Below are 24076 nucleotides of genomic sequence, written 5' to 3'. Positions count from 1 at the left end.
TTTCTTAAGAAACATTTCGTGAGTATAAAAGTACCAGAGTGGTGTTTTCTGATGATGTTTTGGCAGTTCTGGGGGGCACTTAAAAAGTGTTATGTGCTCCAGGCCCTTTAATTGGAGTAGGGGCCAATTATGTTTCTCTATTGGTACATTTTTGCATTCAGCATCCCATTGGTGTGCTATAATGAAGTATCTGAAATCTTGGAACTTAAAAAGAGACTGCCAGATGTGGTAATGACTGTGGTGTTTCCAGGTATGTAGGAAATACATGCCTTGAAATGTTTGTCTGGCAAAGTTAGTTTTGCTGGCTTACATACCCAAGACCTGGCAATTTTTAGTTGTCATCTCAATTGGAGTCCATGCCATACATTCTTAGAGCAGTCCGTCACGGCACCATGCCACCTTCTAGGATCCTCAGAGCTCTGGGAACACTGCATCGAAGCTACTTATTTAAAGAAAGCTTCTGGAGCTTGTGGTTCTGAAGAAGAGGGTTTAGTCATCTGAGGAAGCCCTAGGGTCGGGAGGTGGGCCCAGTTTTCAGCCTTAACAAGGCAGGGCATTGCCACTTCTGAACACAGTTGCCTTTGACTAAAGGGTACTGCTACTTAAAAATTCAGAACAAAACCAGACCTGTTCTATTTGCAAGTCACCTTTTATGCACTGGTTGGCACACTGCTCTGAGCTCCCTATGGGAGGGGCAGGTGGTGATCTATTTTAATCAGTGGCAAGTACCTAGTGATTGAAAATAAACCGTTGGGAAATCCAACTGGCTCTCATCCCTTACAAATTACGTGGACATTGGGAGTGGGTGACTTGAACAATGCAGGAGTTATGGCCTGCTCAAACACATTACTGATGTCCCATCAGCCATGATGATGGTGAGTATCACGTTCAGGCCGTTAGTTACTCAGATGCTGTTTCAGTCCTCTTCAGCCTTTCCCTGGGATGGGTGAGTTCCCAGGAGAAATTGAAATCCCTTTATCTTGCTGACCTTATGTATTTGATAAGAACCTCACTGAAAGTGGGGTTTCCCTGGTGGCTGAGACGGTAAAGAATCTGTCTGCAATGCAGGAGACCTGGGTTTGATCCTTGAGTCAGGAACAGGCCCTGCAGAAGGAAATGGTAACCCACTCCAGTATTCTTATCTAGGAAATCCAATGGACCTAGTGGGTTACAGTCCGTGGGGTCATGAAGAGTCGGACACGACTGAGTGACTAACACTCGCCGAAAGTGGGCACAGTGGTAGTCCAGGATGGGAAATGAGTCTGCAAACAAACTCTGCCAGAGGGAACAACTTGAATCTCAAACCACTGGGCAGTTTGATGGAGGGTGGCAAGACCTAATACTCTATTGCTAGTTCCCTTTTTTTCTTTTTTTTTAATTTATTGATTTGTCCACATCAGGTCTCAATTGCGTCATGCTGTGGCACGTGGACTCACTAGTTGTAGCCCTCAGGCTTCAGTGATTGTGGCATTCAGGCTTCCCAGCCGCAGTGCTCAGGCTGTGGAGTGCGTGGGCTTAGTTGCCCCATGGCATGTGGGATCTTAGTTCCCTGACTAGGGATTGAACCTGCATCCCCTGCATTGCAGGACAGACTCTTAACCGCTGGCCAGGGTTCACGAACAGGGAAGCCTGGCCGGTTCCTCTTCACTGTGAGTTATTTTCTTCTGATAGAGGGTTGTTACCCCTTCTTTTGTCTGTTTTCGGAGGGGCATGCTCTTAATTAGGAGGTCCTTCGTCGGAGAGGGCTTGGGGAGTGTCCAATAAGTTGGGAAAAGGGGTTTGGTATAATTGTGTGAGACAGCACCAGTTTGTGGCTAGCAAAAACACCTGCCTCAGAAAGCTTTAGTAGGTCCTGGGTTCCTGTGAGGACAAGGGTGTGTCGCTTCTTGCCAGTGGATGTCTGTCTGCCACTTCCCACTCAATTTTGAGATCATTAGGCCCAGAGGGATGGGCCAAGTTACTGATAGAGATAAGGGTGTTTTTGCTTTTTTTTTCAACACTTTATGGCTTATTTGCTTCCATCCTAGACTCTGCGTCAGGTAATCCTCAGCTTTAAGGAAACAGCACCATGAGAAATATAGGTGAGGCACACAGGGGCTGGTGTGGGTGTGGGGGTCAGATGAACTTAGGGTCAAATCCAGCAGGCCTTTACCCCGGAACCATCTTAGCCAAGTGACTCAACGTCTGAGCCACACTCTCCCTTCCTTTGCCACCCCAGCCAGCTCAGAGCCTCTGGGTTTTATGCTCTTGACATTGATAATGAAGAATCCCACCCTCCCATCCCTTCCCACCCCCTGCTTTTTTGGCCGCACCACACAGCTGGTGGGATCTTGTTCTCCAACCAGGGATGGAACCCAGGCCCTCAGCGGCAAAAACTAGAGTCCTAACTACTGGACCCCCAGGGGAGCCCCAATAATGAATAATTCCTTATTTGAGGATTTATAATTTTCTCATGAGCAGCCTCCTTGCTCACTACAATAGAAAACTTTGCTGGAAAACTAGACCTGAATTTAAATCTTGGTTTTAGTTTTTCTTGACTTGAGCCTTGGTTTTCTTATCTGGAAATGGGGGTCATTTCCAGATGATTAATGAGATTATGTTTATAAACATCATTTAACATGATAATTTCTCTTCTATTAAAAATATCTACATGTTGGGCCTTAAATTAACTGAATCTCCTCCACACCTGCCTCTGTCTTTTCATTGTTTTATTACCACAATAATTCAGATGCAAGTAGGGAAGTCCGAGCTGTGTCCCAGAGACCAGAGATGAAGGGAAGGTTCTGGGCTCCAGTTTTTCAAAAAAGTCACATGAGAAAGTATAAGATGAATTTGATCTTTCAAATAAACCTATAGTGAAACCTCGCTTCTTTGATTTTTTGGTAGTGGTGGTGATACCACTTAGAAGTAACTGGAGAGAGAGACTTATAAAGGAGAGTGAATGCAGACATCCAACTGGAAAAAAAATTGCAGATATACAACCAATAAAACTATTCTTTTTAATAAACAAAGAGCTCTTTTACTGTTATTAATAAAATACAGAATACATATGTTTAAAAGGCAAGACATGTAAGTAGAAAATTCATGGAAAAAAGAATTTACACTGCCAGTCAGTAATTCAAAATGTCTAATCTACACAAAGGAAAGAAATGAAGTTTAAAAAATGAGGTGCCTCTCTGACCAAGAGGTTGGCAAAGATTAATTGTACGTGACATAGGACACTGGTGATGGTGAAACGCATTTGTTGGATTATCTGGAAAAAATTTTTAGGAAGATAATTTGATAATATCTTTGGTTTTCCTGGTGGCTCAGATGGTAAAGAATCTGCCTGCAATACAGGAGACCCAGGTTCAATCCCTGGGTTGGGAAGATCCTCTGGAGAAGGAAATGGCTACCCGTGCTATTATTCTTGCCTGGGAAATCCCACGGACAGGTCACAAAGAGTCAGACACGGCTGAGTGACTAACACACTTGGCGGTTAAAAACATAAGTCCTTAGAACCAGCCATTCAAATCCTTTTCATGGAATGTGTCAGCCAACAGTCTTGTCTGTTTTTTAAGTAATTTTATTCATTTCTTTATTGTTGACTGTGCTGGGCTGCGAGAGCTTTTCTCTAGTTGTGGCGAGCGGGGGCTCCTCTCTAGTTGGGGTGGGGGCTTCTCATTGCGGTGGCTTCTCTTGTTGTGGAGCCCGGACCCTTGGGCGTGCAGGCTTCAGTAGTTGCAACATGTGGGCTCCTTAGTTGTGGCTCCCAGGCTTGAGAGCACAGGCTCCGTAGTTGTGGCGCAGGGACTTAGTTGCATGTGGGATCTTCCTGGACCAGGGATCAAACCTGTGTCTGCCGCATTGGTCGTCAGATTCTTTACCACTGAGCCAGCAGGGAAACCCTGTTTGGTTGTTTTGTTGTTGTTGTTCGTTATTTTTAGTATTGATGTATTTATTTGACTGTGCCGATTCTTACCTGTGGCACATGGGATCTTTCAGTTATGGCATGTGGGATCTTTAGCTGCAACATGTGGGATCTAGTTCCCTGACCAAGGATGGAACCTGGGCCCCCTGCACTGGGAGCATGAAGTCTTAGTCACTGGACCACCAGGGAAGTCCCTAGTCTTTCCTGTTTTTATAGTATAAATCTATCTAAGGACACTCAGGGCTTCCCAGGTGACTCAGTGGGTAAAGAATCCACCTGCAATGCAGGAGTCATAAGAGACGTGGGTTCAATCCTTGGGAAGATCCCCTGGAGGAGGGCTTGGCAGCCCACTCCAGTATTCTTGCCTGGAAAATCCCATGGACAGAGGAGCCTGGTGGGCTCCAGCCCATACGGTCTCAAAGAGTCAGACATGAGTGAAATGACTGAGCACACACAAGGACACTCAAGTAACATTAATAATGGTTGCTTTGGGGATGTGGAGAAGAAAAAAGATGTCTGCTTTTCATTTTTTCCCACTTTTGTACTGTTTGAACATTTTATTTTATTTTTGTTGTTTGAACATTTTAAAAATCAGATGTTAAAATTGTTTTCTAGACATACCAACTTGCTTAACAATAAAATAAACCTTACCTCTGGTCTTAGGATCTTCTTAAATTCTTTGTTTAACAAATGAACCATCAATGTGCAGATGAAATATGAGATGTTTTCTTAATCCATTGCCTCATACACCAAATATAATCATTCAGCAGAATAATCTTGCTGGGCCTCACTGGGTCCTATGCCCTGTGGCTGTGTACTTAAGAAACCAGCTATAGGTTTCTCCTGTAGGTTCTCCTGCCCCAGAGCCTTGCTCCTGCCCATCCAGTCTGACTGTCCCTGACCCACAGATACCATCCCGTTTCATACCACATCACATACCCTCTGCTCTGCACTTCTAGGATGTCCTGGAAGGTAAACAGTGTTGGTAGGACTTGGGCCAGGAGTAGGATAGGAGTAGGCAAGAATTAGAGGGGCTGAGAACTAGGAGAGGAGCTGCGTAATCAAAGAAGCAATGACAGTGACGGCAGTAACTGCTTATTGATGATTAACTGGGACCTGTATATTCAGTTTTAATGTGTTCTGTATTTTGTGTAAGCTCATGAGCCCTGGGGAAGTCAGCATTGTGAGCCCTGTTCTTGCAGGCGAGGTGACATGCTCAGAGAGTCCATACAGGTACTGAAGCGGCTGAGCTGGAATTCAAAACAAAGCCTGCTGCTGCTCTGTGTGAGCAGCTCACGCGTGGTGGGGAGGTGGGCACTAGGGAAGGGGTCCATTCACTGTCTCAAGGGGTCACCTTAGAATTTAGCTCCAGGCGTCCAGATGCTGGGCCTGTCTCAGAGATATTGGACTCTGGAAGGACTAAAGTCTTCGGCTGTGTTAGTTGTGATTACGTATGTTTGTGGAGGGGCATCAGGCAGGAGAGATGAGGAGGAATGTCTGATCTGGCGGAGTCTGAAAAGAATGACATTCCTTCTTGGGAACGGAATTGTCAGCGGTACTTTATTATTTGTGATTTCCCTTCAGTCCATCAGCAAATACTGCAAAACCACCATTCTTGATGGAGCTGTCCCCTCCAGTGAATCCGGCTGGGCTAGCCTTGAATCGTGACCAACCAGGGGCAGCCTCGGCCGCCTCAATCCCCCGCGGTCGCCGATTCAGCAGATTCATGTATCCTGGGCTGCAGAATGCTGAGGCAGGCGATTCATCTTTGATTTTCCTTTTCATCCCCCATGAGAGCCTCACATAGTTTTCTCTACAAACTGGCTGACGTCCCACTACCAGGGGAGGCTCAGAACTGGTATGCCTGGAAAAGTCCCCCATGGCCACAAGGGGAGCAGTCTCTCTAGATGGTGTTGAGGTTGTCCTAGCTATCTGGCAATAGTGGCCAAAGGGCTGGGGGACTGCTAGATGCCATGGAAGGGACAGAAAATTAGTACCCCCTGAGGAGGAGTGCTGAAGTCACTGGCAAAGATTCTGGTGGCTTTTCTTAGACAAATGTCTTCAGTCTCCCCTCAGAATGTTGCTTTTACTTTTTTTCAAAGAGGCAGCCCTTGATGCTGGGCCTGGGAGACGCAAGTGTGAGTATCAGGCTGTGTTTGCCAAGAGCCTGGATGGAAGGTTCTAGTCCTCAGTGAGTGTGTTCTGATTTCTTGGTATTGTGCTGGGTACTTGAGGCGTGTTACCTGGTTTTCCCCTCACCTCAGCCACATCAGGTAGGAAGCTCCTGCTCTGGAGCTGAGACAGCTGAAGCTCAGAGGCTCAGGAATCTGCCATGGCCCCAGAGTGGCTGGAGTTCTGGTGTGGGTAATGTGGGCGCCAGAGCCAGTCTCTCTCTGTGTTGTTACCAGCAGGACCAGGGCTGTGTGGAGGTAAGGCCCCATGTAATCTCGGGGGGATGATGTCTGTTTCAGGCTGCCCCTCTGGATGGTAGGGGCTGTGTTGGTAAGTGCCCTCAAGGTGCTGGGCAGATGCTGGCTTTTCTCAGGACCAAACAGTCCTTGCTGCTGAGAGCATGTGGGTCAGAATAAACCCTTGTTTCTCTTAGTCAAAGTGCTTCTCAGACCCTCTGATCCATTCTCCCTTACTTCAGTGGCAAGTCTCCCATCAGGAGAGGGACTGAGTATTGACAAACATGCCAATAAGTGCATCCCCATTCCCCACCCCAGAAGTGATCGTGTGGCAGGGCCCTGGAAGGCTGTGGAGCAGGCCTGGTTGAGGAGACTGCTCAGGGGACGAGTCTACCTTGTTCCCAGTCCTGGCCTGCCCCCTGAGCCCCGCCCCGGCTCTGGCCTCCACGCCTCTTCAGCACTTCCATTCTGCACCGTACAATGGTGTGTGTCCCCGCAGCCCCTATTGTCATCTGGAATCTGGATGTTTCCTGTTCTCTGCTTATTTCCTGGAGGGACTGGACTATGCCTTCCCGTGACACCTGGAGCCCTCGACCCACTTGTGTCTGTGGAGTCTCCCTCTCTCCCCTCTCGCCCCCGCCCTGTGGCTTGTCTGAAGGCAGGACTCTTGTCTCATGTACTGTTAGGTCAGCATTCTCTCACACTTGAGTAAGCCTGGGTTTTTGTTTTTGTTTTTTTTTTGGCAGGGGGCACCTGCTAGACTTATTTACGAGGCCTCTTAATTTATAGTTAGCTGGATCCCATTTTACTCCGTCTTGTGACTCTCATTCCAGCTGAGGGATTTTGCCGTCACTGTGTACAAACATTAAAGACTGCGTTTTGTTCAGAGGTCCCAACTTGGCAAAAGGCCCAGGGGGGCCACAAGCTTGTAGCAGTGTGTTGGGTGTTCTGGGGGCATGAAGAACAAAACTGAGGCCTGGTCTCTTGATGCAGGGCTTGATGGGCCCTGTGAGCTCAATAGGGACTTGGGTGAAAGCCCTTGGGAAATAGTCAGCTTTTGTGAGGGGGGGGCACCCCATCATTGGATATGAAACTGATTCTTCATGTGTATCCTAAAAGTAATATACAAGTGCTTAGCATTAAGAAAAAGAATAAGGCAATACATAAAAGTGCGTAGAAAAATGTAAGACCCACTTTTTTCACCCACATCTCATCGCCCAGAGATGACCAGTGTTGATGGCAGGATTCTTGGGTTTTAAGTTTTGGTCTCTGTGAAACAGTTACGCCTTCTCTTTCCTGAACTAATAGTGGCCCTTCTCTCTGCAGAACATGGAGAGTTCCTGGCTCTGGACCTGGGAGGGACCAACTTCCGTGTGCTTTGGGTGAGAGTAACAGACAATGGACTCCAGAAGGTTGAGATGGAGAACCAGATCTATGCCATCCCCGAGGACATCATGAGAGGCAGTGGCACCCAGGTATGAGCCTTCTTTTGGGGTGGCCACGGGGCTCTGGGCCCTACAGGAGCAGGTAATGCTCCTTCTCTGTGGTCTTGGAGGGAGGAGACCTCGACTCCCCTCTTTGCCGGATGATGCCTCTCAACGCCTGGAGGCTAGGTGGGGGCCTCTGTCGGGAGAGGTACATGAGGCCAGAGAACATATGCACGAGACCCCAGGGTCTGGATGTGCTTTAGTGGGAGGGATTTTGATTTTTGGTCTCATCTGAGCTCTGCTTGCATGCACTGGTGATTGAGGAGTCTGATGTCAGGAGGCTGGGCCAGTATACCTGGATACCTATGGTTAGTGGTATCATTGAACAGCAAGTCAGGAGAATACATAATTGTGGCTTCACACTGCCACCTGTCACGGTGATTGTTCTGACTCACCATTGTTAGCCTAGCAAAGCATGAAAATGGAACCTGCTTCTTAACCTTTTTGGTTATTTGCTCTCCCTCTTTTTGACATTCTAAAACAGAAGAGGTTTTACACACAGGGATGGGACCCTGTTGAAAAAATCCAGCTTTGGGGTGTCTCTTCCACTTGGCACTGTAGTGGGCTCTGTGCTTCCACACTGGCCCCAAATCCTGCTAAGTCATCCCCGCATCTCTGTGACCCCCAAGTCACGCTTTGTACTCAGCACATACAATAGAAAGAGTGGATGGAGAAGAAATGTGAAATCCAAGTAAGAGTCGTCTCAGTAACAGCTAGAAGAGAACAAGCAAGGATGGACTTGCCATCCCAATAGTGTCTGAACATGTGTTGAGCATCTGCTGTGTACTGGGTCATGGATCCTTGCTGGGAATCAAAGTCCTGGTCTACGCTTTCTGTTATTCAGATCCAACTGGACCACCAAGACACACACATCGGCCCACAGAAAGTAATACGTGTTGTGCCGGAGGAAGAACTGACAGGTGTCAGGCAGAGTAAAGGCGCTTTCTATGGATTTCTTCTTTTTATCCTCACACTAGCCCTAAGGCTGGGTGCTTCTATTCTGTCCACTTTTAGATGTGGAACTGGGCTTTGAAAGATTGAGTGACTTGGCCTTAGATTACAGGGGAGGGAGGGGCCAGAGGCAAGGCACAAAGCCAGATCCAAATGACCAGAGCCTGTGTTTGTCTGATCCTAGGAGGCTCCATCTGCTTTTTAGGCCCCATGATGTGGTCTGTGGGAATGGTGCTTCCTGGAATTAGGCAGTATGGTGGTCTAGGGTCCCTACTGCCTGCCCCTGCTTCCAGAGTAGAAAGCACTCCCCAAAGGGGCTAGTGCTAACTCTTGGGGACTCTCTCCCTCTCAACCGTTCCCCCAGGAGAGCCTTCCTGCAGAGGGCACTCATTGCCACTGCACCAGAAGTATCTGGTTGGTTGGTGGGTGATGGCCACAGGTTCAGCCATTGTTCTCTGTTTTTTGGTATCCAAGGACAATGGTATATCCCCTTTGACCTGCTCTGCAGGTGAAAGAAGCTTTCTTGGGATGTTCTTTCTCTTCCTACTCTAGCTGCTGTCAGTTCATGGAGTGGAATCACCAAAGACATTCCTGGATATAGAAAATACAGGTGCTCATTTCTTCCCAAGGAAGGGAAAGAATGCTATCATTGTAAAAACTGCAGAAAACACTTGGTAAAAAGATTGGAAGGAAATTCTTAGTGGCTATTTTAGTGGTAGAATTATTGGTGCTTTTCCCCCTATATTTTCCTTTTTCTTTCTTTTTAAAATATTATCTATCAACCTTTAATTATAGGAAAACAAATGGATTTAAAAATAAAATTTAGTTAAAACCATGACCAAATCACCATACTCAAAACTTGAAAAGGCTTTTGAAGATCTGTGAACCCGGGTAGTATGAGTCCTGGGCAAAATCTGTCTCATGGCCCATGAACTTCCACTTGGGAGCAGTGAATTACAAATTTTAATAGCAGCCAGTTTAGATTTTTTAGTGTTTCCTGTGAGAAGGGGAGTGAGCAGATTCTCAGACCAATAAGGGAAAGGAAGCCTTTCTCCCTTCATAAAATAATGCCCTTTGAGCCTTTTTATGGCAGGAAAGTGTTAGCTCTTTCTCCCAGTATCTTATCCTTAGATCATCAGCTAACAGAAAAGGAGATAGTCTTCCTTTAAAGGAAGCAGATGGTCTCCTCCTCCCCTCTTTTAAAGAGCTGCAGGTTCTTCTAGCCCAACACTGTCCAGCAGAACTTTTCAGAGTGGTGGAACGGTTCAGTATCTGCCCTGTACTGCGAGGCAGCCACTAGCTACTTGCAGTATTGAGCACTTGCATATGACTAGTGTGACTGAGGAAGTGACTTTTTAATTTTTAAAAATTCTAATTAATTGAAATAGCTACAGATGGCTGGTGGCTACTGTACTGGGTAACACATTATCTAATGCCTCTTCACTGCCTCTCTCTTTTTTTTCCTGTCTACCCATGTTGGTAGTACAATTGGAAAGAGCAATGATCAGGGCTGGGAGAGGGGAAACCATTTCTCTTTCATCAAACCCTCCCCCTATCTCTGATGATTGGCCTTATCTCTTTGCACAGCTTCTGTAACTTCCTTTTTTTGGGTAAAACTATTGTACTAAAGATAATTTTGATTAGAGTACCAGGAAGAAGGTGCTGGGAATTTGTTTAACCCTATTGTAAATTGTGTCACTCATCAGCTTGCCAACAGAACAGAACTTGCTGAATATCTATCCAGAAACCCTATTTCCACATTAAAATCCTTGATCTCTGCTCAAGGGAGTTGGCACTTAGGCATTGGGGATCCTCTTAGCAAGAGAGCTCTGTCATTACCCAGCATATACTCATGAGAAAGTTTTGGCTTGGAAATTGAGTGTTTCGGCATTACTTGAGGTTAATTTTACACATGATCAGACAGAGACAGGATCCACTGGGAAGTTCAGTTAGAGCCAGCCCCCTTCTAGAAGGGGCTGGCCTTGTTTTCCTAGATTCTTCCCACTGACTGAGCATACCCCAGACATCTGGGGGGGCCAGTGCGCCTCTTAACCTACCCTGTCACCCCAAGCCTCTCAGTCCCTTTGTAAATGCACATACTTTTGGTGGTTTAGTGCAGTGGTTCTCAAACCGCTGCTTCAGGATTCCTTCAAAGGCTCTACCACCACCACCTTCTGATTCAGGAGGTTTCAGTTTGGACATGATGCTGCTCCTGCTCCTGCTGTGGACTATACTTTGGGAGTCCCAGGACTAGTGGAATCTTCCTTGTTTCTGCCTGGAAAAAAAAAAAGGAACATTGTCTTCTTTTACTCATCTTGGCTTTTAGATTTTGCTGTCTGGTCAACCTGGCTCTTTGAATCTGCTCAGTCTTTTGGACCTTTGCTTACTTTTTGCACCAGAATATTCCTAGCCTCAGCCTCTGTGTCGAAGGGGTCACCAATTTCTCTTTGAGGATATTGACTGGGGAAGAAGGAAGCCAAGGGGCTATGGGCTTTGGGACAAATTGAAAGTGGATGATTTCTTGGGCTTACAATTTTTCTTAGGGGCTTCGGATCCTGCCTACAATAGTTACGGTTATGAGGCTGCCCATCCACAGACCCTATTTCTTTTTCAGTGCTCTTTGTGACTCACTTAGGTTCTCATGTTGAAGTTAGAAAACAAAGATAACTTCTTGGAATTGCCCCCAGAAGACTGGTTTTCTAGAATGGAGGAAAGATCTAAGAGTTACTTTTGTTAAGTTCATTTATAGAATGCCAACAGAGAATGTCCCGTCCCCTCCCGCAGTCACAAGAGACTGGGATGCTAAAATACTTGTTGGCAGTCAGATGGGTTGCCCTTTCTGGTAAGATAATCAGCTGTGCATCCATGTCAAGGGAGGTTCTGACAGAGCCACTAAAGGGTATTCTGTTCCTAAGGCTTGTGATGACTTTCTGACTAGCTCTGGCTGCAATTTTCCCCTGCCTAATGTGGTTATTTTGATAACTGCACTGTGGTTTGGATAAATGGTCTAAGTGGAAGACAAAATTTAATAATCACTAACTAGTGTTAAGTCCTCATATGTGTTGACTCATTTAATCCTTTTGGTAACTTGTGAGCAGGTCCAGTTATCACCCCTATTTTATAGATGAACAAATTAAAACTTCAGAAGGGATACATATATTGCATGTACTCAGCCACACTAGTTCCTTTCTGAGCCCAAAATCCGTGCTCTTAATCTCTGTCCTTTCTGCCTCCCTGCTCATCTTCCTCTGTTGTGCCCTTAGCTGTTTGATCACATTGCTGAATGCCTGGCCAACTTCATGGATAAGCTACAAATCAAAGATAAGAAGCTCCCTTTGGGTTTTACCTTCTCATTCCCCTGCGTCCAAACAAAACTGGATGAGGTAAGATGAATCCTTCAGACATTTTTGTTGCTTCATTCTTTGGAATGGGAGGACTGGAAAGAACTCTGAGCTACTTGCTACTATGGTGATGGAGCTTGCTCTGATGGATTACATGACAATGTTTGAGTATTGGGAGATCTGTCCAAGACAGTGTGTGTAGGTGTATGTGAGAGGGATGGTAAAGAGGTTTTGGAGAAGCGGGGAGTCTTAATCACTGTCCCCTCAGATGACTAAATGCAGGCCGACATACATTGCACATCAGCCTTATCCCTCCTAGGGAAACAGGAGTGAGAAATTCAGGGACGCCTTTGTTCTAAAGTGTCATAATAAACATCCTTGAAAGTTTACAATGTTAGGATACAAGAATCGTATTTTGGCAGTTCTATAGCCTGCTTCCTGGGGACAGTAAATCATTCGTTTAACCTCCTTACTTGGTCTCTAACATAGTTTCTCCTTCGTAGGCTAATAAGGAAGACCTGTATAAATTCAGTCATGACTTTAGTTTAGCCCCATGGCAGAGGTCTTCTAATGATGAGGAGTATGGACTGAGATTTGTGGGAAATCAATATTCCTTTGTCCTTTTCCAGAGTTTCCTGGTCTCATGGACCAAGGGGTTCAAGTCCAGCGGTGTGGAAGGGAAAGATGTGGTTACTCTGATCCGGAAGGCCATCCAGAGGAGAGGGGTGAGTGGGGGCAGCCGAGGGAGTTGCAGGGGCTTGGGGTCTGGAGGCTCTTTGAGTCCACTCTGAAGTCTTGCCTTGTCTGTCCTCAAATTGGCATGAGGATTTTTTGTGGGTCTTAAGGAGAGGTTTTCTTTTCTTCTTCTCTGTTATGTTACCCAAAAAAGTCTTTGTTTTTTTTCCCCAACTTTATTGAGAGTTAGCTCAATATATAGTATGTGTATACATATATATATATATATAGATAGATAGATAGATTACATTATTATATATTATATATATATTATAAGTTTAAGGTGTGCTGCATAATGACACACCTGTATATTGAGAGACAATTAGCACACCAGTGATCTTATATATGATCAGATGCCTTTGGGCTCTTTAGATTAGCATGATGGACAAGTAATCTTAGCCTTGGTAAAAGAAAAACCCTCATTTTCAAATGAGACGTTTGGGGTTTATGTCGGTATCAGGGTGGAATGGGGCAGAGAAAGGACATGATAAAGGTCTAGTCACAGAAAGGCAAGACCTACTGGGAGGGAGGAAAAGAAAGAGAATGAGAAGACAGTGACAACAAGACAGGCTCTTCTTTTTTTTTTTCCTTTATTTTTATTAGTTGGAGGTTAATTACTTTACAATATTGTGGTGGTTTTTGCCATACCTTGACATGAATCAGCCATGGATTTACATGTGTTCCCCATCCCGATCCCCCCTCCCACCTCCCTCCCCATCCCATCCCTCTGGGTCTTCCCAGTGCACCAGCCCCGAGCACTTGTCTCATGCATCCAGCCTGGACTGGGATCTGTTTCACACTTGATAATATACATGTTTGATGCTGTTCTCTCAGATCATCCCACCCTCGCCTTCTCCCACAGAGTCCAAGAGACAGGCTCTTCTTAGCGTAGTAATGGCTGTGAACTAGACTGCAGGCCTGCTGTCAGGGAAGTCCTCTATGATGAAGACCAGTGGGGTGGGAAGTGAGATGCTGCCGTGAGACTGGATCTGGACCCAACTTCCGGCTCTAGCCCTGCACTTGAGCTGTGTGTCTTATTACTCTTCATCATCACGTCTGCAGTCTTTCTGTGACAGTGAAAGTTAGGGCCCCCCTTGTATCCCTGCAGGACTTTGATATCGATATTGTGGCTGTGGTGAATGACACCGTTGGGACCATGATGACCTGTGGCTATGATGACCAGAACTGTGAGATTGGTCTCATTGTGGGTACGTGAACTCTGGGTGTGAGCGCTGTGGGTGTGTGAATGCAGTGCTGGCCAATGGATTGTGGCAGTGGGCTGCCAAGAGAGGAGGAATCCTTGGCCTGGATCTTCTTTTGTACTTCAGAAGATAATGGTGTGGTCACTTTTGAGGGCTAAGCCAGGACTTGAGGAGTTGTGGGTGGTAGTGGGTGGAACCGTGTCGAGATGCCCCAGGAGTCTGCAGGGAGGAATCCCAGTCACACTGAGCGGTCTGAGGACAGAGTTTTAAGAGGGAGATGGGGGCCGGGGGCTGGGGAGGACAGTGTGAGTGGGTGCTGAGCATTCTCTTGTTTTGTCCAGGCACGGGCAGCAACGCTTGCTACATGGAAGAGATGCGCCACATCGACACGGTGGAGGGCGATGAGGGCCGGATGTGTATCAATATGGAGTGGGGGGCCTTTGGGGATGACGGCGCGCTTGATGACATCCGTACGGAGTTTGATCAGGAGATCGACATGGGCTCTCTGAACCCCGGGAAGCAACTGTGAGCGGCCCCCTGTGTGCAGTGGGCTCAAGGGTTGGGCTCAGCAGCTGAGGTGGGGGCTGGCCAGGGCTAGGGGGTGGTTCTTATTTTTACTTTATATATATATAAGCTTTATATATAGCCCCTAAAGTTGCCAAGGCACCCACTGCTTATGGAAATGTGCTTATTACCTATATTGTGACTATCAGATGCTGAGAGCTGTCTACAAAAGATAGAGCAAGTGGACAAACCAGATTATGGCTAATAATTTGACTCTCAAGAGTGGTCATTTTAGAAGATCGTATTCTAAGTGTGCTGCCCTGCTCTTTCTCTCTGCCTTTAGTCTGTACGTTGTCCATAGAAACAATTTTTGCACCACATAAGAAAAGCCATTTTGAGATAGCAAAGGTAAGGTATCTGAAAGCTCATTTCATGGCTCCTACCTCTGTCACTGCCCAGGGCATGAGGCTGAGAGTTGGCTCCTAATTGCTGCCTATTATGAGCTAGGCTGAGTTGCAGGAGTCCCAGGGCCTCTTGCTATAGCTGTAGGCAGACCCAAGGCCTGTCGAAAAGTTGGTTAAGGAGCCCCTTTGGCCGCCTTCTCTGGACCTGTGGTCCAACCAGGGTCCTTGAGTGGACTGGAGGAGGGGCTCTAACTTTTTTTTTTGGTCCCTGGGTGCTATATTCTCCAACCTGGTCAGACTTGGTTTTTAGTTACTTTTGATTCTTACAAAACGTTATTTCAGTCTCACAAGCGTTTGCCTAATGTCCTTATTAAAGATCTTGAAACAGGGATTGCCACAAGCTCTAAAGGCAATTACAAAACGTTTTGAGCAATCAAGTCCTCTCTGGCCTTTTTTTGAGCCTTGCGGGATCTTAGTTCCCTGGCCAGGGTCTAAACCAGGGCCCTCAGCCCTGAAAGCTCGGAGTCCCAACAACTGTACCACCAGGGAATTCCTAGGCCCTCTATGGTCTTACTGGTGCTGTGACTGTTGTAGGAGATCTAGTACTTATCCCTGCTTGGAGGGGAAAATCCAGCCTATAAACCAGCTTTATAAGAGAGGCTTTTGCTTTCCAGCGGGGGTGTCCTTGCTTCCTCAAAGCACAGCTTATTTAAGTCACAAGCTTCTCTCACATGTTCAAAAGTGAGTCCATTCATAGAATACTGGCTGTGTCTGCCATGGCTGGTGAGAAATTCATGGACAGAAAAAACTGCTCAAAAAACAAACAAGCAAAAAAGGCTGGGAGGACATATTACCAATGCATCAGCTGTCCCTGAAGTTATTGCTGGGCTTGAATACGAACTTTTTTCTCACTGGTTATATTTCTAAATAAATGTGTTCCAAACACTGACTGAAACTCTAAAACCTGAGATAAAAACTTTTACCACTCACACTTCCGAGCTCCACTGGCCCCCTCCATTACCTCTCACAGAACCAGCTATTTTGGAGACGGTACAGAGTAGACACGTGAGTTCCTTACTGCTGAAGCTGGGCTGCCTCTCAGGCAGCGTGCCTGTGCTGGTGCTTAAACATTTTAAACATACCTCCTGCTCAAGCAGTTTTACCAGCTCTCCACTTAGCTCTAGTTCTGCCATACCTGTTTGTGGGTCTTGGGCAAGTGACTTCCTGAGGGCCCGGCTTCCTCTCTTGTAGTTTGCAGCAGGTGACTTCGGAATTTCTTCCACACCCTGCTCTGGGCCTTCTCTGAAGGCCCTGTGTACCTCTTCTCTCTAGGACCTAGATCCTTTCTAAGATACCATGAAAGGGCCTTTTTTTGGCTAGAAAGAATTGTAAGGGCTTGGTTTCTCCTGTCATATATCTAAGCCAGAAAGACTGCCTTATGGAGACAACAGTGTCACCTAGTGTTGAAAAAATAAATTACCCCTCTTCCCTCTCAGCTATCTTGTCATCTTCCTGCTCAGAAACGGCCAACATGTCTCACTTCCAGATTCCCCAAACCAGGTGACACTTAGAGCTCCTTCTCATCTGTCCCGACCTGTCCTTCTATTCTTGCCCAATCCCTCTTCCATCCCACGTTGTTCTGTTTTCTCAGGAAGCCACAAATGGCCTGCAAGGGTAAGGAAGTTTGAAGTGACGAGTTGCTAGCCCTGTGCTCCCAAATTTAATTAGAGTGACCTGTTTTTTTTCTGCTTGAAATAAATACTGAGGTTTTGCATAAGAATTCATTTAAAAACAGCATTTCCTTGCTAGAGAAAAAGTTAATTTAAAAATTGCTACCCTACCACATAACCCACTTCACCTCAAATTCAAGCTTTGGTAGAGTGTCCCACACTCCCTGGATGTTTGGTTTGGCTGCTAAAGGACCCTCCTTCTCCATAGTTCAAGGCCCACCCGCCTGCAGAGACAGCCTAAGCTCCCAGTGCCTCCAACCCCATTTGTGCCCGCCTGTTACTTCGATTGGAGAAGGAAATGGCAACCCACTCCAGTGTTCTTGGCCTGGAGAATCCCGGGGACGGGGGAGCCTGGTGGGCTGCCGTCTGTGGGGTCGCACAGGGTCGGACACGACTGAAGCGACTTAGCAGCAGCAGCAGACACTTCCCTACACGTCTCACTCCTGGTCAGTGCCACACAAGTTTGCTTAGCTTTGTTCTGCATAGGCGCCATGGGTATGTGCTGCTTCCACAAGGACGTGTCAAGTTTGCTGGCAGCAGAGACTTATTTTGTTTGTATTTTGTTTGTATCTCTCTCTGCAGATTTGAGAAGATGATCAGTGGAATGTACATGGGGGAACTGGTGAGGCTTATCCTAGTGAAGATGGCCAAGGAGGAGCTGCTTTTTGGGGGGAAGCTCAGCCCTGAGCTTCTTGCCACAGGCCATTTTGAGACCAAAGATGTTTCAGATATTGAAGGGTAAGCCGTGGGTCCTTTTCTGTTTGCTGGGACCTCAGAAGGGTGGACAGATGGCTGGGGAGTGAGGAAGAGGCACAGGCTGTTGACCCTTCAGATGTGGACAGCAGGAGGGTCTCACCCAGCGTGAGGCTTGGCCTTACCTGGCAGGCCTGTGGCTTGATGTCACTTGCCAGATATTTCCCACTTGTGTCTGTTTTGAATGTGCTGACTACCAGAGTGACTCATGGGGAGTCATGGGGAGAGCTGGCCCCCATACAAGGACTTTCACTTTTACACTCCTGTTCCTGTCTGGCACAGGGACCTCAGCTTTATGCTAGAGGCTCCCTGTCGACCCTTTAATGATTCATTTTCATCTACTTCTCCTTTCCTGGAGCCCTGGTATTTCATTCCCTTTGTTGTTTAGTCGCTAAGTGGTGTCTGACCCTTTGCGACTCCATGGACTGCAGCATGCAGACTTCCCTGTCCTTCACCATCTCCTGGAGCTTGCTCAAACTCATGTCCATTGACTTAGTGATGCCATCCAACCATCTCATCCTCTGATGCCCCCTTCCTCTCCTGCCCTCAGCCTTTCTCAGAATCAGGGGCTTTTCCAATGAATTGGCTCTTCATATCAGGTGGCCAAAGTATTGGAGCTTCAGCTTCAGCATCAGTCCTTCCAATGAATATTCAGGACTGATTTCCTTTAGGATTGACTGGTTTGATCTCCTTGCAATCCAAGGGACTCTCAAGAGTCTTCTTCAGCACCACAATTTGAAAGCATCAATTCTTCAGCACTCGGCCTTCTTTATGATCCAATTCTCACATCTGTACATGACTATTGGAAAAACCATAGGTTTGATTATATGGACCTTTGTCTGCAAAGTGATATCTCTGCTTTTAATATGCTGTCTAGGTTTGTCATAGCTTTTCTACCAAGGAGCAAGTGTCTTTTAATTTCATGACTGCAGTCAGCATCTGCAGTGAATTTGGAGCCCCAGAAAATAAAATCTGCCACTGTTTTCATTTCTTTGCCCATCTATTTGCCATGAAGTGATGGGACCGGATGTTATGATCTTTGTTTTTTGAACATTGAGTTTTAAGCCAGCTTTTCCACTCTCCTCTTTCACCTTCGTCAAGAGGCTCTTTAGTTCCTTTTTGCTCTCTGCCATTAGGATGGGGTCATCTGTATATCTGAGGTTATTGATATTTCTCTTGGCAATCTTGACTCCAGCTTGTGATTCATCCAGCCTGGCATTTCACGTATGTACTCTGCATAGAAGTTAAATAAATAGGGTGACAATATATAGTCTTGACGTACTCTTTTCCCAGTTTTGAACCAGTCTGTTGTTCTCTGTCCCCTTCTAACTGTTGCTTCTTAACCTGCATACAGGTTTCTCAGGAGGCAGGTAGGTGGTCTGATATTCCCATCTCTTTAAGAATTTTCCACAGTTTGTTGTGATCCACACAAAGGCTTTAGTATAGTCAATGAAGCAAAAGTACATATTTTTTTGGAGTTTCCTTGCATTTTCTATGATTCAACAGATGTTGGCAATTTGATCTCTGATTCCTCTGCCTTTCTTAAATCCAGATTGTACATCTGGAAGTTCTTGGCTCACGTACTGTTGAACCTAGTTTGAAGGATTTTGAGTGTTATCTTGCTAGCATGTGAAATGAACACAATTGTATGATAATTTGAGCATTCTTTGGAATTGCCCTTCTTGGGACTGGAATGAAAACTGACCTTTTCCAGTCCGGTGACCATTGCTGAGTTTTCCAGGTTTGCTGGCATATTGAGCCCAGCACTTTAACAGGATCATCTTTTAGGATTTGAAATAGCTCAGCTGGAATTCCATCACCACCACTAACTTTGTAGCGATGCTTCCTAAGGCCTATTTGACTTCATCTCTAGGATGTCTGGCTCTAGGTGAGTGACCACACCATTGTGGTTATCTGGATCATTAAGATATTTGTGCAATTCTTCAGTGAATTCTTGCCATCTTTTTAAAATCTCTGCTGCTTCTTTTAGGTCCTTGCCACTTCTGTCCTTTATTGTGCCCATCTTTGCATGAAGTGTTCCCTTGATATCTCCAGTTTTCTTGAGATTTCTAGTCTTTCCCAGGCTATTGTTTTTGTCTATTTCTTTGCAATGATCACTTAAGAAGGCTTTCTTCTCTCTCCTTGGTGTTCTCTGGAACTCATTTAGTTGGGTGTATCTTCCTTTCCTCCTTTGTCTTTCACTTCTCAGCCATCTGTAAGACCTTCTCAGACAATCATTCCCTACTGACGACTTTCAGAAAGGGCTCTATCCTGACTCCTGCTTCATAACAGAAAAAGAGGTCCTTGGACGGCCCATTAGTTCCAAAAGTTAGAGTTGAGGCCTGCATTTTCGCAGAGCAGCGGGAGTGGGAGTGAGCATGGCCTGAGTTTTGCTTTTCAATCAACGATATCCGAAAAGTTGGACTTGGTTTCCTGTTTTTTCCTTTTAAACTGCAGCTTTATTTATTTACTTATTTTTGACTGTGCTGTGTCTTCATTGCTGTGCAGACTTTCCTTTAGTTTCAGTGAGTGGGGGCTGCTTTTCATTTCTGTGCATGGACTTTTCATTGTGGTGGCTCCTCTTGTTGTGGAGCGTGGACTCCTGGGCTTCAGTAGCACGTGGGCGAAATAGTTGTGGTTCCTGGGTTCTAGAGCACAGGTTCAATAGTAGTGGCACACGGGCTTAGAGTCTCTGTGGCATGTGGGATCCACCCAGACCAGGGATCAAAGCCGTGTCTGCTGCATCGGCAGGTGGATTCTTTGCCACTGAGCCGCCAGGGAAGCCCTGGTTTCCTCTTCCTGAGACTTCCACTTGTCACTTGAGGAGGCCTTGTTTCAGGCACCAGATGGTGGAGAACAGATGATTGTGGGGCTAACAGGAGCAGTGAGACAGTCCCAATGACTTTGTGTTTAGTGGGATACTTGAATGAACTGTACCTGCTTGTTAAACTTGGAGGAGATGACAGTGCTCGGTATTTGTGGACACTTAGTTCCCCTAAGAAGAGGGCTAATCTGAAAGCATCAATCCTTGACCAACATCTCTAGATGCAAGTTAAAGCAGTGCCAACTCCATTGTGAAGTGCAACCGACTGACTGCTTGATAGAGAGAAAATAGGGTGGGCTCCACAGCTGGGTTCCTGTGGTCGGAGATAGTTGGTGGCAGGGACGACATTCCCACTGTCCTGAGATGAGCAAACTCATATACACACAACTTGGCGTGTAAAGCCCCAGGAACAGGGCCTTGTCCTCCCGTAGTGTGTGCATAAGGAATCTTGGTTGTTCTCACTGGGGAAACAGGGGCACCTGAAGGACTGTGTGTATGGGGGCGGCGGGGGGGAAGGAAGACCTCAGCTTGTGCCTTCCTCGCATCTTTCTTCACCCCACCCCTCCATGGGTGGGCAGAGCAGTGAGGTGGGTGTCTACCTTCCCTGGGACATGGCACTTGCTGGGGCCGAGGGCTTTCTTTGTGGGCACACGTCTTCCCTCCCACTGGCTATGGTAGCTCACATGCTGTTTCTGTTCCCCAGGGAGAAGGATGGCATCCGGAAGGCCCGTGAGATCCTGGTGCGGCTGGGCCTGGACCCGACACATGAGGACTGCGTGGCCACTCATCGGGTCTGCCAGATCGTGTCCACACGCTCAGCCAGCCTGTGCGCTGCCACGCTGGCGGCCGTGCTGCGGCGCATCAAGGAGAACAAGGGCGTGGACCGGCTGCGCTCTACTGTCGGGGTCGACGGCTCTGTCTACAAGAAGCACCCCCAGTGAGTCAGCACGCGGGGCCTTGTGAGGCCTGACCCCGCAGGGACTCTGCGTTGCACTGTGGGTGTGGCAGAGATGGACCACGGCATCGAGGTTCTTTGTGGAATGAAAGCTCCCCGCTGGGCAAGTGGGAGCTGGAAGTGTGTTTCCTCGGCATGGGTGGAGGCTTTCCTCGGAGCTCTCTGGCCTTCTAGGGGCTCCTTTTTTGTACTTTCTCAGTTCCAGCTTTATCTGGCTCACCTGGGTATTGAATTAATCCTGCCCTGCCGTCTATGTTTTGATCCCTTGGTCATAAGTGCTTAAATATTCAAATCTCAGTTGGGACTTGAAAGATATTTTTCTATGGTACCCACTTAGCTCATCATTTTCACCTAATAAGAATGCCAGGTCAATGCCCTTCATTAACTGAAGGGGAATGTGGAGGGTCTCAGCCCTTCCATGCCCTAGGCTCCTAGTCCAGTGCTTCAAAAACTTTAAAGTGCACACAGATTACTAGAGGATCTTGTTAAGCGGCAGATTCTGATTCAGAAGGTCTGGGTTCAGCCTGAGATCCTGTGTCTCTAGTAGCACCCAGTGATGCTGCCAGCCCATGGGCCACACTTGGAGTAGAAAGGCCTTGGAGACCGTGGCTCCAAGCAGCCACCACACAAATCCTCAGCTGTTCAGATATCTCTGGGGTTCTTGGCAGAAATCAGTCAAAGAGAGGCCGAAGTCTAGAAGATCATTTTGACGTTTCTATTTTTGGGTCTTTCCTAGGCAGCATGTGCTGAAATGATGAAACATGAATAGTAGTTGGTGTCAGAATCACCTGAGGCTGATAAGTTGGGCAGAGGAGCTGGGGCCTGTGAGGAGGGGGTCTTCTTGGAGTTTGTGCAGGAGATGGTGGCTTCCCAGAAGGGTCCTTCCCTTTTCACAGGGTGGTTGCGGTTAAATATTTTGAGCTTTCATACAGTGACCCCCAACCTGGGAAAGAGTAGGGAGAGAGTGTTTAGGGTGTCATTTGGGCTGAGGTGGTGAGCTACTGCCCCAACCCTTTGTACCACTGGCCCTCCCTGTGGGCAGCCCACTCTTACACCGTCTCTGTGACTGCAGTTTTGCCAAGCGTCTTCACAAGACCGTGCGGCGCCTGGTGCCCGACTGTGACGTCCGCTTCCTCCGCTCTGAGGATGGCAGCGGCAAGGGGGCCGCCATGGTGACGGCGGTGGCCTATCGGCTGGCCGACCAGCACCGGGCCCGCCAGAAGACCCTGGAGTCTCTGAAGCTGAGCCGTGAGCAGCTGCTGGAGGTCAAGAGGAGGATGAAGATAGAGATGGAGCGAGGTCTGAGCAAGGAGACTCACGCCATCGCCCCTGTCAAGATGCTGCCCACCTACGTGTGTGCCACCCCTGATGGCACAGGTACGCAGCAGGGCCGCCACCCAGCCCACAGGGCTCAGTCACTCCAAGAGGACTCCCTCAGCCTTCGCATTAGGTGTTCAGGTCAGATTGTTGCACGTGCTTCTTCAGCTGTAGTACTGGGAAATTCTGGTGTCCAGTGAGCTCGACCAAGGTACTCCTTTGCTAAAACTCAACAGTGGTCGTAGTAAGTACTTAATGAATGCTTACTGTGTGTCCAGTGCTTCTCTAAGCATTCCACACGTATTAATTCATTTAATCTTCAACTGTTAACAGACACTGATAGTTAATTTTGTTTGTCAACAAGCTATTATATTTTACACAAAGCCTAGGCACAGGGAAATTAAGGAACCTGCCCAACCTCACATAGCTAGAAGATGGTAGAGCTGGGATTCAATTCTAGGCATTTTGGTTCCAGGGTTAGATCTTATAAGGTCAGGGGTTGGCAAACTAAAATCCATGGTCTAAATCTAGCCCACTGCCTATTTTTACAAATAAAGTTTTATTAGTACACAACCATGCCCATTTGCTTGCATATTATTTATGGCTGCTTTGTGCTACCAGGGACACGTTGTATTGTTGCACCCTGGTCCATCCAGGTCTCGCTCCTCTGTAGAGGGGAATGCAGTGCCTCCCTCTTGCAGCTGCCTGACGGTTGCATGGAAACTGTGACTGAGGCGTGTAGTACATTGTGACTGTCCTACAAAGGAGGGTTTTCTCATTTAGAAAAATTTCCCTTCAGTTTTCTTTAAAGAGTTGGACTCCATTGTTCCTTCTCTCTTCTGTATTCTGGAACCTTATGTAAGGTGGCCTTTGATTTTGTACAGGTGGCATGTTTGGATATTTTGGAGTGTACCATATCACCATTTTTGTGTTCTGGAGCTCATTGTAATTCCTGGGATCCTGCAACTTGAATTCATTTGAGAACCACGAAGGAGCCAGGAAATCTCTAATCCTGGGGTCCTTATTTTCTTTATCATTAGGTGGAGCTTACTGTCTATCATGGAGAAGGAAATGGCAACCCACTCCAGTATTCTTGCCTGGGATATTTCATGGACAGAGGAGCCTGGCGGGCTACAGTTCATAGGGTTGCAAGAATCGGACACAACTTAGTGACTAAACCACTGTCTATTATCCCGAGGTTGTCCAGGCCTCCTGGGAGAGCTCCCCATTAGGGGAAAGTGACTGTCACTCTCTTTAGCCCAGTAAATTATCTTCCTGGGCTTATTTTCCAGAGAAAGGAGACTTCCTGGCCTTGGACCTTGGGGGTACCAATTTCCGGGTGCTGCTGGTGCGTGTACGGAACGGGAAGCGACGCGGAGTGGAGATGCACAACAAGATCTACTCTATCCCACAGGAGGTCATGCACGGCACAGGGGACGAGGTAAGATGGGCGCACCCCTGGGAGGGGCTCCAGGAGACTCCCCCTTCTCACCCGGGGGGACAGTGCTTTCTCTGCTTTCACCCGTGGTCCTGGGGAGGAATAGGTGGGTTAGGG

General features: G+C 47.1%; 1 protein-coding gene across 1 annotated transcript in view; it reads left to right on the top strand.

Moving 5' to 3' along the window:
• HK2 (hexokinase 2) overlaps positions 1 to 24076 on the top strand; it is a 65698-nt gene that overhangs the window by 30494 nt on the left and 11128 nt on the right. Inside the window, exons 3-11 of the mRNA XM_043468069.1 lie at positions 7645 to 7793; positions 12020 to 12139; positions 12727 to 12822; positions 13941 to 14040; positions 14376 to 14559; positions 17255 to 17410; positions 20953 to 21186; positions 22277 to 22581; positions 23814 to 23962. Of these exons, the coding sequence (XP_043324004.1) occupies positions 7645 to 7793; positions 12020 to 12139; positions 12727 to 12822; positions 13941 to 14040; positions 14376 to 14559; positions 17255 to 17410; positions 20953 to 21186; positions 22277 to 22581; positions 23814 to 23962 (1493 nt within the window). The remainder of the gene's footprint in view (positions 1 to 7644; positions 7794 to 12019; positions 12140 to 12726; positions 12823 to 13940; positions 14041 to 14375; positions 14560 to 17254; positions 17411 to 20952; positions 21187 to 22276; positions 22582 to 23813; positions 23963 to 24076) is intronic.

Source organism: Cervus canadensis, chromosome 5, assembly GCF_019320065.1.
Source record: "Cervus canadensis isolate Bull #8, Minnesota chromosome 5, ASM1932006v1, whole genome shotgun sequence".
Taxonomy (NCBI): Eukaryota; Metazoa; Chordata; class Mammalia; order Artiodactyla; family Cervidae; genus Cervus; species Cervus canadensis.
Note: the sequence above shows the minus strand (reverse complement) of the source record. Positions and strands in the feature narration are given on the sequence as shown.